We start from the raw sequence: 16,576 nt of genomic DNA, 5'->3' as shown, positions 1-16,576 counted from the left end.
GATTATTGGAAAAAGTTTAATTAAGCGATGAACATTCAAATTTTATTGATATGAAATTTTGTGTATCTGACATGACAGGCAATTATCTTTTACGCTATAACTAACTTTCGATCAGTCATCAATCATTCGTTTCATACCATGGTACAAAATACATATTTATTAATTATTTATTACATCGCTATTTATATCATGATGCGATTATAGAAATATTTTGATTTTTTGTACATTAAGTATTTTGATTAAATATTATTATTGCTAATAACATGGAAAATTTATGACCAATTGAACAATTACCTATGATTTCAACGTTTAATTTAAAATTCTTCTGTCATTTGTCATTCTTAACATTCTTTTATCTTCTGTCATTATATCAAGAGTAACAGACTTCTGACTTTAAACTATTTAAGGCTGACATATGAACCATTTATACTTATTATAAGGGATACATTTTTCTGTATCTATTGCTGTACAAAAATTTAACTTTGATATAATTAAATGAAAATTTAACTCTGATATAATTATATAATTTTCTATTCTGTTTCTCTATATTCATCTTTAATAACATTCTAAATTCGAGAGAAAGAAAAGAAAACAAACATAATAATGCACTCTTTCTCAGCACATTTCCATTGTAGGAAAAATCATTTGTAAAGCTTACAGGGCATTATCTTGAGCCACTCGGACGACGACTCCTCACCGCTCTCATCGATCTCAATTACTGCTTTGAGATTAATGCCGGACAAGACGTCGCGATGTCGAGACGATACATATATGTATACATATATGGTGAATTTCTCCAGGTTGTGCTAATCGAGTGATCGTTTAACGTCCATCTCGCTGACAGAATGACATATCCGAGTTCTGCCGGATCTCAATGTCGTGCGGCTGCGATCGTGTATTCCGATACGACGCGGGCGTCGCCGTAAACACAAATATCAAAGAATATTTTAAATGTCAAGCTATTCTCTCTCTTTCTTGGTAATACAACATTCGTCATAGCTTTCGATGCTGACGCAGAGAATTGCGATAACAATTTTCAGCAATAAAATCCGTCGATAATTATTGTTCCTTTGACATTCACGTCAAATTGGCTATAGAGAGGTAAACCAAAAAATAAAATAAACTTGAAAAACAAATTTTTGTTATTAAAATTAAAAAAGAGAAAGAAAGAAAGAGAGAGAGCGAGAGAATTTGTAGGTATATATATGTCTTGAATTTTATTTTATTAATCCATTTTTTATAACAGATAATTGATTAGAGAACGAACAAGTTTTATTCTTTTAATTTTTTTCTCGATGTTTTTTAGGTATCCAAAATTCGTAAACATGAGAATAAAGCGTGTTATTTTATCAAAAAAATATCAAAGCGCTTGTGATCGTCGAGTTATCGACAATGAAAATAAAATAAAGGCCATCCTTTGCAAATTGATTTCTAAAGATGCAAATAAATGACGTGAATTTTTGAATGAAAAATAAATTTTCTAAAATTTACTTTTTAAGGAGAGAGAAAGAAACGCTGTAGTAGAAACATATAACAGCTGTACAATCAGATGGAATACTTTTGTCCTCCTAGATGGGACAATTATCGCGCACCGTGCGCGCGCCCACTCTTCCAAATCCAACGTGTCAAGTTATTATACAGCGTAACGATAAGGTTCGGGGTTGCGCAGCCGAAGCAGGACGAAGCTGGAGGAGGCTGTGAACGAGGCGGCTATAAGAGGGACGTTGTGCGTCGCGACGCCATCAGAACACCTGCCGCGCTCGGTCCAACCCCACGATCTTGCGCTCTCCGATCTCTCGGTAGCGATTGAAAAGGCAGAGGGAGGCTGATCTAGCCGCGAGGTAGAGGGAGAGAGAAAGAGAAAAGTTTAGTTCTTTATTCACGTGTCATTCTTCTTGCCGATTTCGTTTCTTCCTGACCGGTGAGAGATGTTCTCCAAGTCGATTTCAGCGTCAATCCTCTTGGTCATCGTCGCCGACGCGTTTCACGTTGCGAGAGCAGCGATTGGCAACGATCATCATCAGCAACAGGTAAATATGTATTTCTCGAATATATATTTTTCTAGATTTAAATTGATATATAGTATTATTTTGAGAGAAAAAGAACTTTGTGTAGAATTTAAAACCTTGCATTTTATAATATGTCAAACACACACACGATAATAATATAATTTGAAGGAATAAATTTTTTTTTTTCAAAAATAAAAGTAAAAAATAAAATTTGAATGTAGAAAAATCCATGAGTTTAATCATAATACTGGGATAAAGAAACACTGCAATATTTTTCAATATCTTCATGGTACACATTTTGAGAGATTACCACCATATTTCAAAGTTTTCCTTACATTCCTCTCTCATTCGAGCTAATTTCTGGATAATTAATAAAGATGACTCGGAGAACGGAATATACGAGATATATTTCCAAAACTCTATCACTGTAAATAAATATAGGATACTGTAATATTTCTATTAATGAGAAAATTGTCATTATCTTAAAATCATTAAAAATGTATGCATTTCTTTAATGTATGTTATAAGAACTTATTAAGGAATAGTAATTATAATGAAAAAAATATCGCTATACTAAAATCATATACAAATAATTATTCTTATGATAAAAAGTTTACTCGAAGAAGAATTATTTTAATATGTGAAATGTCTCCGTTTCCCTCTCTCTCTCTCTCTCTCTCTCTCTCTCTCTCTCTCTCTCTCTCTCTCTCTTTCATAATCTCCGAGCATAATTTTAATTACAGATTCTTTAATCAATTTTTTGTAGGAAAAATTTTAAAATAAATTATTGCGATTTATTGCAATATCTTTTACTCAATATTTAATGTGCAATCGTATATCTCTTTTAAAAAAGTAAAATGTATTTTTTATGTAAACAATGGTTTTGAAATTTATAAAATAAAAGTTTTTAATCTTAATTTTTTCTATTGAGCCTCACTTCATCGATAAAATTAAGAGTTTCTTTATCTTTTTAGCACTGTCAATCATACTTTCAGCTTTTTTTTGTCATTTTCCTTTTATTAAAAGTAGCTGCAATTCATTTAAGAATCATTTTAACGTAACAAACTCAATGAAGATAAAATTGCCCTTACAGCAGACCGTCATATGACAGAATTATCGTAGCTTCCTTTCGCACCCAATAAGAGAAGCTCTTCTCTCCTTTCTTGCTCTAAGAAAATTAATTATCTAATCAGCTTCTTTTGCTACATTTCTTTGTTGAAGTTTAATCAATGTATTTATAAAAGTAGAAAGTTTTGTGGAAATATATCCGGCATAATTATATCATAATTATTCAATAAGACAATAAAATATTTATAGAAATGAATATGGTATATATAAAGCAATATATTACATTTCAATAACGATAAAAAAAAGAATACTAAAATATAATTGTATATATAGAATAAATTTTAATATATGTATAAATATAAAAGATTTAGTAATATAATAATACAATAATTGAAAAGAAATAATTATATGTCACTCTTTTCTGTGAAATTTAAAGATTAAGTTAAATTAAAAATAAATGTGACGTAAAGTGTGTTACATAAAAAACTAAAGAACAGAAGAAAAGAGTTTCGAAAGCTGCGAAAGCTTTAACAACTTTTAAATTCTACTACAAGTGATATCATTTGCCAACTTTTAACGAGTTTTGGTTCTTCATCTTTAAACAAGTCACCAGCCACTTTTAGTTAGTTAAGGTAAATTATCTTCTTTTGCCTTCTTTTTAGCATTTTACAAAGAGATAGAAATAAATAAACAGCATTAAGTCATTTTTAGAGAGAAAAGTTGAGTTTCTTATAATGTCTTATAATAAACTGAAAGAGAAAAACATATATATGAGAGAATGTATATAAAAATCTCTCTCCCTTATTTTTTTATAATTTTTATTGAAGACAAAGTCTGTATGTGTGTGTGCGTACAAAAAGACAAAAGAATTCTTTAATCTATATTAATCTTTGTTAAATTAAATTAAAATTATTCAATTTTTATTAAATTTATTTAAACATTATTATAAAATTGTGCTTACTAATATTAGCTAGAGATGCAGCAATGAAATCATGTGCCTATTCTTGATATATACGACATTGTATCTTTATTGTGATATCAATTTTTTTCTTCATCTTTACGTATCTCTCCAAAAGCTAGAAACTTCGATGTATTCTACATTATATTATAGCGAAGCGATCTTGCCATGCCCATATTAGCGATAATTACTTTGCGTACTGCGATCGGCGAGTGCAAATTGCCATATGCAATTGTGCGCCGAGGCCATCGTTCAGACCCGATCCCTCGCCAATTATTTTTGAGACAGGTTTATATCTGGCAGGCGGGGGAATATGGTTTTCCGTATAGCGGCTTCGTATCCGCGGTGACAGTCGAGAAATAATGTTAATTGAAATAACGCGGATATTATCTCGCGCGCATACAGCAGGCTAGTATGCGTGTTTGTTGCGGGGAGTGTAATTTGAGCGATTTTTGTACCAGCGCGACAAAATGATGGATTTAAAGCGTTGTACGGGATGTTTTATTAGTAATGCTGTTTCTCTCTCGTCGACGGAGAGATTCCTTGATAATTTGGTACCGAGATACCTTTTGAGACACTTGCGGAATAATTCGCCATTCCCGCTGTTATATTTGCTAAGCAAGTTAGAGAAATTATGTGGCGAATGTAAAATTATAATTAAATAACACAATTTTTATATTTATATTAATTTATATTAATTTATATTTATTGTGTAACGTTTTATGAATTGAATAAAAACAAGAGAAATTCTCTGCGAATAAAATAAAATAAATAAAACAAAATATATATGATGTCTAGCTTGCTTTGAAGATTTCATCTGCACGTGCTTTGTGCATTTAACAGAATAGAATTTTATTTGCCATTTAAAGCAAATATTGGATTATATATATATGGTCAAAAAATTTGATATATTTGTGTTGTCAGTAATAACAGAATATGTTTGACTGTAATAGAAATAATCAAATAAACGTTATCTGGTAAATAGTATTTGTCCAAAAAATGCAATGTTTTCTCGTAGATGATAAGAAACGATTAATTGCATGATGAACGTATACAAACTTGTTTGAATGCTTTGCGCGAAGAAGAAGCAAAAAATGCGAAAGGAAAGCGCATATAAATTGGTCTTTGCAAACTTCAACCTATTATATTACGCAAAACTTATTGTATATCAAAATATCGAAAGGAAAATACCAAGTTTGTTCGATACACATAATAAGTCTTCCATTTACATACCATCCGTGAACAAAGCAATTAAGATAAAATGAATCTAAAATGTAATTGAAATTGCTTATATAGAAAAGATAGAATTATATGATATATATTTTTTAAGAGAGATATTCTATATAAGGAATCACGATCGTGTTAAAATAATATCGTCGCCTCATTACTCGAACATTTTGTCTCATTTCTCTTTCTGCAACTATTCATTATTTTAGCGACATTTTGTCCGCGTCACCTTTCATTTTTTCTTTCGATGCATATAATACGACGGCACATTATAAATTTATACATCAAAGTCTATTTTATCTCATCCTGAGATCTATTTTTCTTGCATACATGTCACGTAATAAATCAGAAATTCTACGAATGTATACATTAAAATTCTTAATAATCGTTTACATGCACAAATAAAACGGAATACAAATGATAATCCATTTTTCATCGAAAAATTCAATCTCCAATTTGTTTGGCATTATTTGACGTTATACGTGGAATTTACTATTAGACAGAAATATTATTAAATTAATTATAACTCGATTAACATGTCATGTGCCTGTTCTTGTGTAATCTAACGTCGTTTTTGTTGTAACCATGCTTTTTTCAGTTAATAAATGAAGCTGCCAATATCTTGGCTTATGAAACGGGAGCGAAGACTTTATTCGGAATATCCCGCGAACATTATCAACCGATTACAGGTAAGAGAATAATGTAATAGTAATTAACATGCATTGTTTGTAATGTGTATAAATGCAAGAAGACAATATTTTAAATAACTTGTTATTTCAATTGTATCTTATTATATTTGAATTGTTAAGGCACAGACTATGAAAATTTAGAGAGAAGTAAAATTTTTTGTCAGAATAATTATTTAAAATCAATTTAGAATTTAATGCTAAATGATCTTTATATTATAATCTTATCGTTATATCGCGCGTTTTTTTTGGTATAAATGTTTGCTTCCACGTTTAAACAAATATGCGATCGATATTTTTTTTTTTCTATTATATTAGTAGTATCGATGTTTGACGAACACTGTAGCGTTTGCTCGTATAATTGAAACTAGTGATAATGCATTCGCCAACGGGATAATCTGGGCTCGGAAAGATTTGCTCGATATACATTTCGAGAGCTTACGCAAAGCTGTGTTCCTTTGTTTGACGATAGCTTATAGATTAGCTATAATTACTACGATAGCTTATAAATTACGATACATATCGCAATTTACGCTTGTATAAAAAAGTAACTACATTTTCTATTTTTGTTTCATTATTTTTCGCGATTAATAATGTGCAAGTAATAGGTTGCGGTTGAAAGCTCGCGGAGTTTTTTATAAAAATATTTTAATATGATTCTAGACACACTTGATCGAAAAATAATTCGTAGAATAATGACTAGAATTTTTCTGCGATTTATATAAAAAATAATTGCATTAAAAAGAATCCTGTAAATGCAATCAAAAATTTCTTTTATTATCTTATTAATTCAGAGCTTACATATTTCATTTGTGTATTTCTTAAGAAATTACAATTACTGAGAATATTTCGAATTTCAACGAAATATCAACCATGATTAATTAATGATAAACAATCTTCTAATTAATATATTCTATATTTACATTATATAAATTGATGACGCATACGCACTTACATATTAATTTATGCTTATTGTTCATTAAATTATTAAACCTGAAATTAACATAATTATTAATCAAATCTGAATCAATTTGCTTCACTTCAAACAGAGAGATATATTATATAGAGAGATATATTAGATTATACATTCTATAGTATGAGAGAAGAGGGAGAAGTATTTTATTATAAATCTCTCTTATAAAATTAAAAAATATATAGATTTTAGATATTACTGCAATCTTTTCGTTATATAATTAAAATTTATATTTTATTATTTAACTTAAACTCTCCATTGAAAATTTCGACATAATCGCATAATTCGTAATCCATATACAATGTATATATATATATATATATATATATATATATATATATATTCTTAAAATATTTCTTGATTGGGATTCGGTGTATTTTATATAAATTTTTTTCGATTCTCATTTATGATGAGCTACTTAGAATCATGTTAATCCGTCGTAAGACGCGTAAAAATAATTCTATACATAAACCAAGTATTTTGGTTACAACGGAAGCACATCACACGCTTGTAAGCCTCGCTATTGAACCGTTTGATACGGTAACTGCGTTACTACACAAATTGTGGACCGCGTTAATGGATGGATGGCGTAGTTTCCGCAACAGTGGCCGGACTAGTATATTTTTCCATGCATTATGTATTACCCGATAATCACATGCGATCATTCCGAATTGCATTAAAATCTACGATTAAGATCACAATACAATTGCAAAAATAACAAAAGTTAAAATTGTATTTAATCTAAGTCAAAATTAAAATTTAATTTTATTCTGCAAATTTAATAACTCCTTCTTATGTGTTTAGCGTTTAGATACATAATAATCTTTTATGAAGCTGAACACCATTATATCTTCTACGTTTTCTCATTGATGTTCTTTAATCATATCGCTTAATCCGCAAATATTTATCACCTCTTTATCCGTAAATCCTAAAATATAACATCAGTATGTATCAACACACAAAAAATGTATAACTGTAATAAGAAATTTATCAACGCGTATTATACATATATAATTATATATGTAAAAAATTGTTTTATGCCGAAAAAAAAATGTTTTTCTCATTCTTAGCTATAAAATATTATTGTGAAAGTTTTAAAAATGTTACAGACCTTGAAGATTCCGCTATTTCAATTAAAAATTATTTTTACTGTAATATCTTACAGTAAAAATAATTTTGCATCGTAATACAGTTTATAGTAAATGCATTGACAAATGTATTGGAAAACACTTGTATTTAAGTACACTTGTATTATAAAACGCTTGTATGAGTCGATAATTAGAATTTAATTATTGGTGTTCTGTTACAGACTGCATGTTTGTTACTTCGGAAAGTGGACCGTTCTCCTACATATCGCCATCCGACAGTGACGACGTTTGTGGAATATATTTTTTAACTGATCCAGATCGCACAATAGAGATACATTTCGACAGCTTCGACATTCCCTGCGATCATCATGGGCTCTTGGCGGTATGTAATATCATCAGTTACTATTAAGCGTCACTTTTCAGGCCCGCAAATATTTTACTTCGAACCGAAGAGATAATATAACGATACAGTAAATTAAATCGATTTCTAAGGTATCGAAAATAAGAATCATTGAACAAAAAGCTATTGTCTTTTCGTTATAGACACGATTTATTCGAGAATAACATATCCATTTTAGGATTATTTCAAAGCCAATAAATGTAATAAATATAATATATCCAAATTTATTACTTAGACGAATTGTTATATGTAAGGAAAAAATTTATATAAAATGTTAATGAAAAAAGTAAAACGCATGATATATCTAATCTAATATTTTTCTCTCTATATATTTCTGTCAGAGTCACTAGATTATAAATTTAAGAAAGTTATAAAATCCTTGCGAACAAAAGTCTTGAATTTTCTTGAAGGAGATGAAATGGAAAAGAATATACAAAAAAGAATATACAAATAATATATAAAAAAAAAATATATATAATATATAAAGAATATACAAATAATATATAAAAAAGAAGAACTTGTAGATTTTGCTACTAGTTTGTTCCTATTCATATAGTGACAATAAGCGAAACCCTTGAAAGCTATCTATACATGGAACAACGACACCGTAAACGAATTGTCGCAGCGCATGTGCCAATTTTACGCAAAAATCGAATCGCGAAGTTTTCCCTCCCCGATTCACGCTTGTTCCCTCTTGTCGCTATTAATGGAAAACTCCTGTAGGGTAAACTTGTGTAATTTCCACGACAGACGCGGTGCGTCATGTGTCGCGCAGAAGTCAATGTTACAGACAACAAGTGTCTAACAGCACGAAGAATGAAGTTTTGCTCGACGCGTCTTTGCAAGATGTAATTTCTCTGCATAATTGCAATTACATACTCCGAATTTCGATTCTTTTTTATTTTTCGTTACATTTTGCAACTTTTCAATTATTTATTAAATTTATATAATGTACTCTCTCTCTCTCTCTCTCTCTCTCTCTCTCTCTCTCTCTCTCTTTCTCTGCTATAACATCTTTCTTATAAATTTATTATAATCATAAATATGTGGGAAATGAATTTACATACTTACAGATATCGTAAGACACGTTAAATACAACTTGATAATCCAAAGAATGCGCATTTACTTTATACGATCACAATAACAATTTTAAATAAATTCGCAAATTTTATGAAGCGATTCAATTTTTCATTAATTAATTGGCAGGTAGTCGACGGCTGGGAATTAAACGGCGAATTATTTCCAAACGAGGGCGACCATCCGTTACCAATAAAGGAAAGATTGACAGAGTTCTGCGGTAAGAGCAGATGGTATCGCGGTAAGAAGATCTTTACGAGTTCACAGAACGCTGTGCTCATCCAATATAGAGTACCTCTACATGGGAGAGGCTTCGTCGTATCCGCGAGATACCCAAAAAATCTGAGACGTGAGTATAATTTAATTAATTATGACACTAGCCTAAATTTTGAAGAATCTCGCAATCCGGTAAAATGTTAGGGAGATATACATCTCGCTCGTGTACGGATATAATTTTACATTTTTAAAAAGAGCATGGAAAAATATGAGAGGAATGTAAATATTTTCAGGAATTCACGAAATCAAACAATATGCTCTTATATTTGCATTTTATTCGATATTCGAATTAATTATAATTATTTTAATAATAATTTTTAAAAAGTATACATAATATGGAAGTGTAAAACGGCATTTTATTTACGGAATTTAAATAAAATTAAGAAAATCAACACATATTTGCATATTATTTTTTTAAATTTATGATTATTATCTAATTCTATCTTTACTAACATAATCTATTTCTAAATAATTTAATTAATAAAATATTTGAACGCAACATTTCAAGTCGAAGTAATGAATGTCGGAAAATCGATGCTACCTGTTCTAAATAATAACGTGAAGTGGCTATAATACATTAACATTGCAAATGCGTGGCCACATCGTGGCAACGTTTTAGCCCTATAATTCGATTATTCAAGCTTCACGCCGTTTTAATCGAATAACACCTCAACGTAGCTAGAATCAATTCTACAGATCAGACTTCAGTGAGGAATCATCTAATCTACGGTAATACAATAAACTAGAGAAAGATCTATAAATTATGTCAGAACAAAAATATAAATAGTGAGGGTGGGAAGAATAAAATAGTAGGGTGTCTTCCCTTTTTAAATAAGTAGAAACAAGAAATGGTACACACAGAGAAAAATGCCGGTACAATAAGCTCTATCTTGCTACGATCAAATTTCTTTCCACGAGCAAATATTCGGGTGAAGAGACAAGTGACTTGAAATGACTGATACACTGACAGAGACGAGAATATTACGCTCGCCTCGGTCCGGTAAATGAAACAAACCCAAGCTAACTCCAGCACTAAAGCGAGCCGAATTTCACATTTTCACGTCTCTTATTTTTATTTTTTTTTTTTTTTTTTTTTTTTCTTCAGCTTGCAATGTCCTATCGGTGAGTATGACGGATCCATTCACGCTCCGCAATTACGGCAGACGGATCAACTGCACCCTAATAGCGGTGTATCCCGGTACCGTTCAAGTGATTGCGCTCGAGGTCGGCGGCACCAGCTTGCACGGCGTCGCTCGTATGACCGAAACCGGCACTCTGCGCAAAGTACGTCGTTCTCCTTTTCGATATATAATACATTGCATTGTAATACTAATTTTTATTTATTTTCAGTGCATTCCGCAGGACCAAGTGCAGATCGGAGGCAGCCATGACTTGGACACAACAAAGCTCGACGTAATCGACTCCATCTGCGGCATCGATTCCAAACCGAGTAAGAAACATTTCTCACTCGTGGAATCGTAATTGAAAGCATCCTGGAAAAGAACCGATATCAAGTTCATAAATTTTCATTGTCATTTTTGCGATTTGTTAATATTTATTATTGAGAATATATTACATTAATAATTAAGTATTTAAGTATTTTATAAAGTATTTTATCATTTTTTTTTTTTTTTTCAGATATTAAAGAGCCTGTGCCGTACGATGTGACAGTCGTACGATTAATATCGAGCGGTTACTGCGATAATTCGGTGACAGTGGCAATAAAATCAATGATAAACAACGATATGCTGGAAGCCGCTTCTGATCTTTAAAACGACCGCATCGTATAACTTCATCTCGTTCCGCCGCATTTGCTATGTATCTATTCTTGACGTTTTTATCTTTGAACGAACAAGCACAATACTAACATCGGAAGGGATTGTTGCATAAAAAGTACCCCGTCATTGTAATTTAGCTTATACTGATTGTATATTTGTGTTACATGTTAAATGGGGATGTCGCATACGTACGAGTGAGAGGAGACGAGAGTTCTATCTAAGACTGATTATTCTAATTAGTATTTTTTGTATCCTTCTACCGAACAATTTTACCTACTTTATAAACGAGCTTCATAAACTTCATCTATACAGTTGTAAAAGTAAAAAGATTTATCGGATAATTTCTCGGATAATTTTTGACTCAAGCGATGCTTTTAATAGGAAAGTGAAAGATATATGATAAGTGCAGAGTAAACATTTATTTAAAACGTTTTCGTAATGGTACTGCATTAATTGCGATAGGTGTGATATCGGAATAATTTTTGATGATAAAAGTAATCCATTCTTAATATACATTATCTAAATAAAAATACTAAAGACTTTTTAAATATTGCTCAATAATTATTATTTTTATCAAAAATAATTGAAATAATTTATTGAATATTTTATATCATTAAAAAAGTACTCAATTTCCAATATAATATTTATCGTATCGCTATATCTTTCTTTTCTCATCCTATTTTATTTTATTAATTATAGTTTTCCCTTTATCATACTTTCTTATAAATAATATAATAATATCATATTAAATATTATATACATATAATTTTCGCACATATAACTTTGGTGCTATATTAAAAATATTCCATTTATGATATTAAATATCAAATGTTTGTGAAAAATAGCCTTTTATTGATTTTATAATATACATTGTAATATTTTACTTTAATATTATAATATTAAAATTATAACTGCATTATAGCTAAAATAAATATTTGTGTTGAATAAATTGTGTCGAATCCTATACGAATATATAACGGTAAATAACTTATAATATGTATGTGTTCGTATCTATTTAAGTTATAATAAATAGCGAAAATAAACGTGTATATTATTTATATAATATATAGATATTATTGTTCTTAATTAAAAAATTATGTACAATAGCGGCTTTCACCATCGAAAAAAATAAATTTGTGTTAATCGATAAAGTTACTTTTGCCAATCATTAAATAATTCTAATCCGAATAAAATAGAAAAACAAGATGAAAATTATGCATATTAAAAACTTGCATATCGCTCATCATTTTATTTCGCTCATAAAACTTAAGCTCCTTAAAAGCAAGCGGATTTTTCAATTTTGGCTTTCTCATAGAGGAAGATATCTTAAAATCTGCGAAAGTTACAGCGTGCTTTCTCAAAAAATTCAAACCATATCCTTTAATGATATTCTATATTCATTTTTAAAAAATTTAGCGATATCTCAAAAATTACGAATGTTAGAGGTTGTACAATATATATTCCGTATATACATACGGACATTTAAAAAAAATGTAATTTTTCGACGTTTTAGAGAACATTTTTAATACATTGCCATTAGAAAACTGGAAAAAAATTTTGTCACGAAAATAAAGTTTCATCCTCTATGAGGAAGTAAAAAGTATAATATAATTTATCCAAATCATAACTTATATCTTTAAATAAAAAATATCTAATTTATTTAGAGAAAATTTTGCCATTAATTTCAATGTGGTCAAATTTTTCATGTTTCTGCCTTAGGCAAAAAGTTACGTGATCGAAAGCTAGGTTCCAGCAATTAGACACTCTCTCTAGTTACGAATATTTTTGTCCCTAGGAAATAAATCTTCCTATTGGATATTAGATATTATTTGTCATATAACAAGTTGTCGGATATTGGCTGATTGGCTAGTATTTCAAGAAACTTTTGAAATATTCTAGAAATTCTCTATTCAATAGCCAATGGACGTCATACTCATCATACGATATAGGCTGCGATCGGGAAGACGCTAGAAATGCTTCGAGGCATTGCATTAACCAATGAGAATAAAGAAATCTTTATTCTTTGTGTCCTGATTGGTCAAACAAACGTTTCGAAGCATTTCTACCGTCTTCTTGATCGCAGCCATAAATGTCAGTCTACGAATATTCCATAATGACGGACAAAGAGCAGAATATGGCAATATATTTGTAATATAAATTGTTCTTAATCTTTTTCATTCTTATGAAAGAATCGAGTAGGTGCGAGCGGAGTATATCTTATCTTGCTGAGTGAATAACTGTTGAAAAATTGTTGAAAAGCTATTGAAACATGAATTACAATCATTCGAACGCACGTCGAGGTGAGTGTAACCTACGAATGACAGATGTAAACTTAAGTTAAATTTATATTTTTGTTTTTAGTACAAGATATTTATACTTACCGATATATAATTTTCAATTTTGTTCTATTATACTTCTCGTTATACCATATACGTTTTTATCTTAAAATTCTTACCTCATATACCTTATACGAATATAATGGAAAAACTTGATTATATGGAGTATATACTTTTTCATAAATAATATTAACAATAGAATATATATATATATATATAGTTACATTTTATTGTAATATCTATTACTATTATTTAAATAATAACGATTACAAAAATAGCTAATTTTATTTCCTTATATTTGTTTTATATAAAAATTAATTGTCATTTGACAGGAAAGCCAAAGAGATTATTAGATCCATCAGCTGGTTTACCTGCACCAACTCCTCCAATGTCACAGAGCCCATATATGTACAACCAACAGGTAAATTTTATAAAATACATGTCATTTATATTTCACATTTGATATAGCATACATTAAATTTTCAATTAATTTGTTGCGATTTTAATTTTAGGTGCCTGTGAATAATGGTGCAATGCCAGAATATGGCTTTAATGTTTCCGGACAGGCACTATCACCATATGGATTTAATCCGCAAATGTCAAATTATCCACTTGACAATACTCAAGGTGCGGAATTTGCAAGTCCACAATTCGCGACGCAATTATTAGCTCAACCAGTGGTTGCAGACATGGCAGTACAATATGGAAATGCATTAGTTGGTACTGGGAAACAGCATTTTGAAAAATATGTGCCAGTTACAGCATTGAAATATTACTTTGCTGTAAACACAGATTATGTCTTCGCAAAGTTAATGCTGTTGTTCTTCCCATTTACACATAAGGTAAATTTTTTTTAGGATACTTATGGAGGAGACAAATACACTGTAATTGAGAGACATTACATTTTAATAGTTTTATTATTATTTCTATCTTATATAAAAATATATCTATGTAAAATTTACATGGTATAAAAACAAAAAGTGTCTCATCAAGGTGCCAATTGTGTTAATCAAATTAAATAATTCTTATAGGACTGGTCTGTGAAATACGAGCAAGACGTACCGTTGCAACCACGATATGAGAAAAACGCACCAGATATGTATATTCCTACAATGGCGTTTTTCACATATGTTGCTACAGCGGGATTAGTTTTGGGGATGCACGAACGTTTCAGTCACGAGCAATTAGGTATCTTGGCTAGCACCGCTCTAGGTTGGGGTTTGATTGAATTGCTTGTTCATACTGTAAGCTTGTATGTAATGAATCTTCAAACGAGTCTAACAACATTAGACTTGTTGGCGTATTGCGGTTACAAATATGTTGGTATTAATGCAGCCTTATTGATATCATTGTTATTTCGAAAGGTTAGCTATTATGCGGTGCTACTATATTTTAGCATTTCTCTAGCTGTCTTTCTGATGCGATCGTTAAAGTTAAGAGTCATTCCGCAAGGCCATAATTCGTATACAGCCTCTGGAAATAAGAGGCGACTTTATTTCATACTATTCTTAGCTGGTATACAACCTATTCTGATGTGGTGGCTGTCATATCATTTAATTTAAATGGCACGCACACGCGCATGTGCGAGAAATTTATAAGACATACAGTAAGGGGGAGGAAAAAAGTGTATATTTATTATTTGGTTACTAACAACATCTGTACATTTTTTGTAATAAAATTCGGTATGAAAATAGTATACCACTATGTATGTTATTAAAAAATTATGGGGAAAAAAAAAAGAGATCTGGCATTAAGATATATCTGTAAGCGTTCGATATGTATGGATAAACACGCGTCAAATTAAAAAATAAATCGTATTATGTAATTGGAATTAATTAATTATAGTTTTAATTTTTTTACTTAATGTTCGTGATGCACAAATATATCTAGATAAGACGCTCAAGTCTCGAATGCGCCCGACTTTCTTTCGGACATGTATATTCTGGAATTAATAGAAGTTCCTAGAAAATAAATTTTCTCATTCGATTTGTATTTGAATTGCATTTTGATTATATTTCGATAGAGAGATGGACTCTCATCATCTCTCTTTCTTTCTGTCTCTGCTGACGCTCTATTCGATATCCGACCGTTCGCACTGTCTTCGGATAAATTTGGAAGAAAATGGACAGTTGTTCCACTTTCTCACCTTCTGCGATGCGAATGAGCTTTATTTAGGTTGTAAAATCAAATCCCATTTCTTATCAATTAATTTAATTTTACATACAATTTGTTTTCGAATCTTTTGCACATGAAAAATATTTATTTAAACTTTAAATTGCCAATCGCAGTTCTGGGGATTTATTACGGTTTTTGAAACGAAGTGAAAATGACAAAAGTGAGGAAATTCACTAGAGTATTTACAATTTTATTCGTCAAAATCTAGTAAATCTGTTCATTCATGGCCAATTGCACCTAATCCGCCATGAGCTGTACTTAGTACCTTTTTTGTCAACTTATAAAATATTATTTTAATTCTTTTTTTCAAAAAAAAAAAAAGCTCTGTACAGGACTGGATGATCCTACTGATTACAAATATCACAGGTTTAATATGATTCTCTTTATTTTTTGGCCGTAATACGGGAGAAGCGAATTCGTAATTCACGGCTGTTCCGCGAGAGATCTCCACCATCTCTTCTGCCGATCTTTAATGGCATATATACATATTTCTACGGAGATACGCAAGCGAAAAACAATCAAATT

The 16,576-nt window shown here is 30.3% G+C and overlaps 2 protein-coding genes across 2 annotated transcripts; both read left to right on the top strand.

Moving 5' to 3' along the window:
- Nucleotides 1–1,743: 1,743 nt before the first annotated feature.
- On the top strand, nucleotides 1,744–12,090 carry Crh-bp (corticotropin releasing hormone binding protein). Its single transcript, XM_070295789.1, has 7 exons — nucleotides 1,744–2,030; nucleotides 5,861–5,951; nucleotides 8,231–8,391; nucleotides 9,616–9,835; nucleotides 10,868–11,046; nucleotides 11,113–11,212; nucleotides 11,401–12,090. Exons 1-7 carry the CDS (start codon nucleotides 1,929–1,931, stop codon nucleotides 11,532–11,534), a joined length of 987 nt encoding a protein of 328 aa, XP_070151890.1. The 5' UTR covers nucleotides 1,744–1,928; the 3' UTR covers nucleotides 11,535–12,090.
- Nucleotides 12,091–13,638: 1,548 nt separating this feature from the next.
- On the top strand, nucleotides 13,639–15,868 carry Yif1 (Yip1d-interacting factor 1). Its single transcript, XM_070295955.1, has 4 exons — nucleotides 13,639–13,840; nucleotides 14,209–14,297; nucleotides 14,389–14,718; nucleotides 14,908–15,868. The coding sequence occupies exons 1-4, from the start codon at nucleotides 13,810–13,812 to the stop codon at nucleotides 15,436–15,438; spliced, it is 981 nt and encodes a 326-aa protein (XP_070152056.1). The 5' UTR covers nucleotides 13,639–13,809; the 3' UTR covers nucleotides 15,439–15,868.
- Nucleotides 15,869–16,576: the final 708 nt, after the last annotated feature.

Source organism: Polyergus mexicanus, unplaced genomic scaffold (genome assembly GCF_030449975.1).
Source record: "Polyergus mexicanus isolate NDT 795.1 unplaced genomic scaffold, iyPolMexi1.0 SCAF_5, whole genome shotgun sequence".
NCBI lineage: Eukaryota > Metazoa > Arthropoda > Insecta > Hymenoptera > Formicidae > Polyergus > Polyergus mexicanus.
Note: the sequence above shows the minus strand (reverse complement) of the source record. Positions and strands in the feature narration are given on the sequence as shown.

Bases quoted from the DNA above. Each gene is read 5' to 3' on its own strand.
- Yif1 (XM_070295955.1), top strand. From the start codon at position 13,810: ATGAATTACAATCATTCGAACGCACGTCGAG. The intron at 14,298-14,388 runs GTAAATTTTATA...TTTTAATTTTAG, and splicing joins CATATATGTACAACCAACAG to GTGCCTGTGAATAATGGTGC. The intron at 14,719-14,907 runs GTAAATTTTTTT...TAATTCTTATAG, and splicing joins TCTTCCCATTTACACATAAG to GACTGGTCTGTGAAATACGA.
- Crh-bp (XM_070295789.1), top strand. From the start codon at position 1,929: ATGTTCTCCAAGTCGATTTCAGCGTCAATCCTCTTGGTCATCGTCGCC. The intron at 11,047-11,112 runs GTACGTCGTTCT...ATTTATTTTCAG, and splicing joins AAACCGGCACTCTGCGCAAA to TGCATTCCGCAGGACCAAGT. The intron at 11,213-11,400 runs GTAAGAAACATT...TTTTTTTTTCAG, and splicing joins CGGCATCGATTCCAAACCGA to ATATTAAAGAGCCTGTGCCG.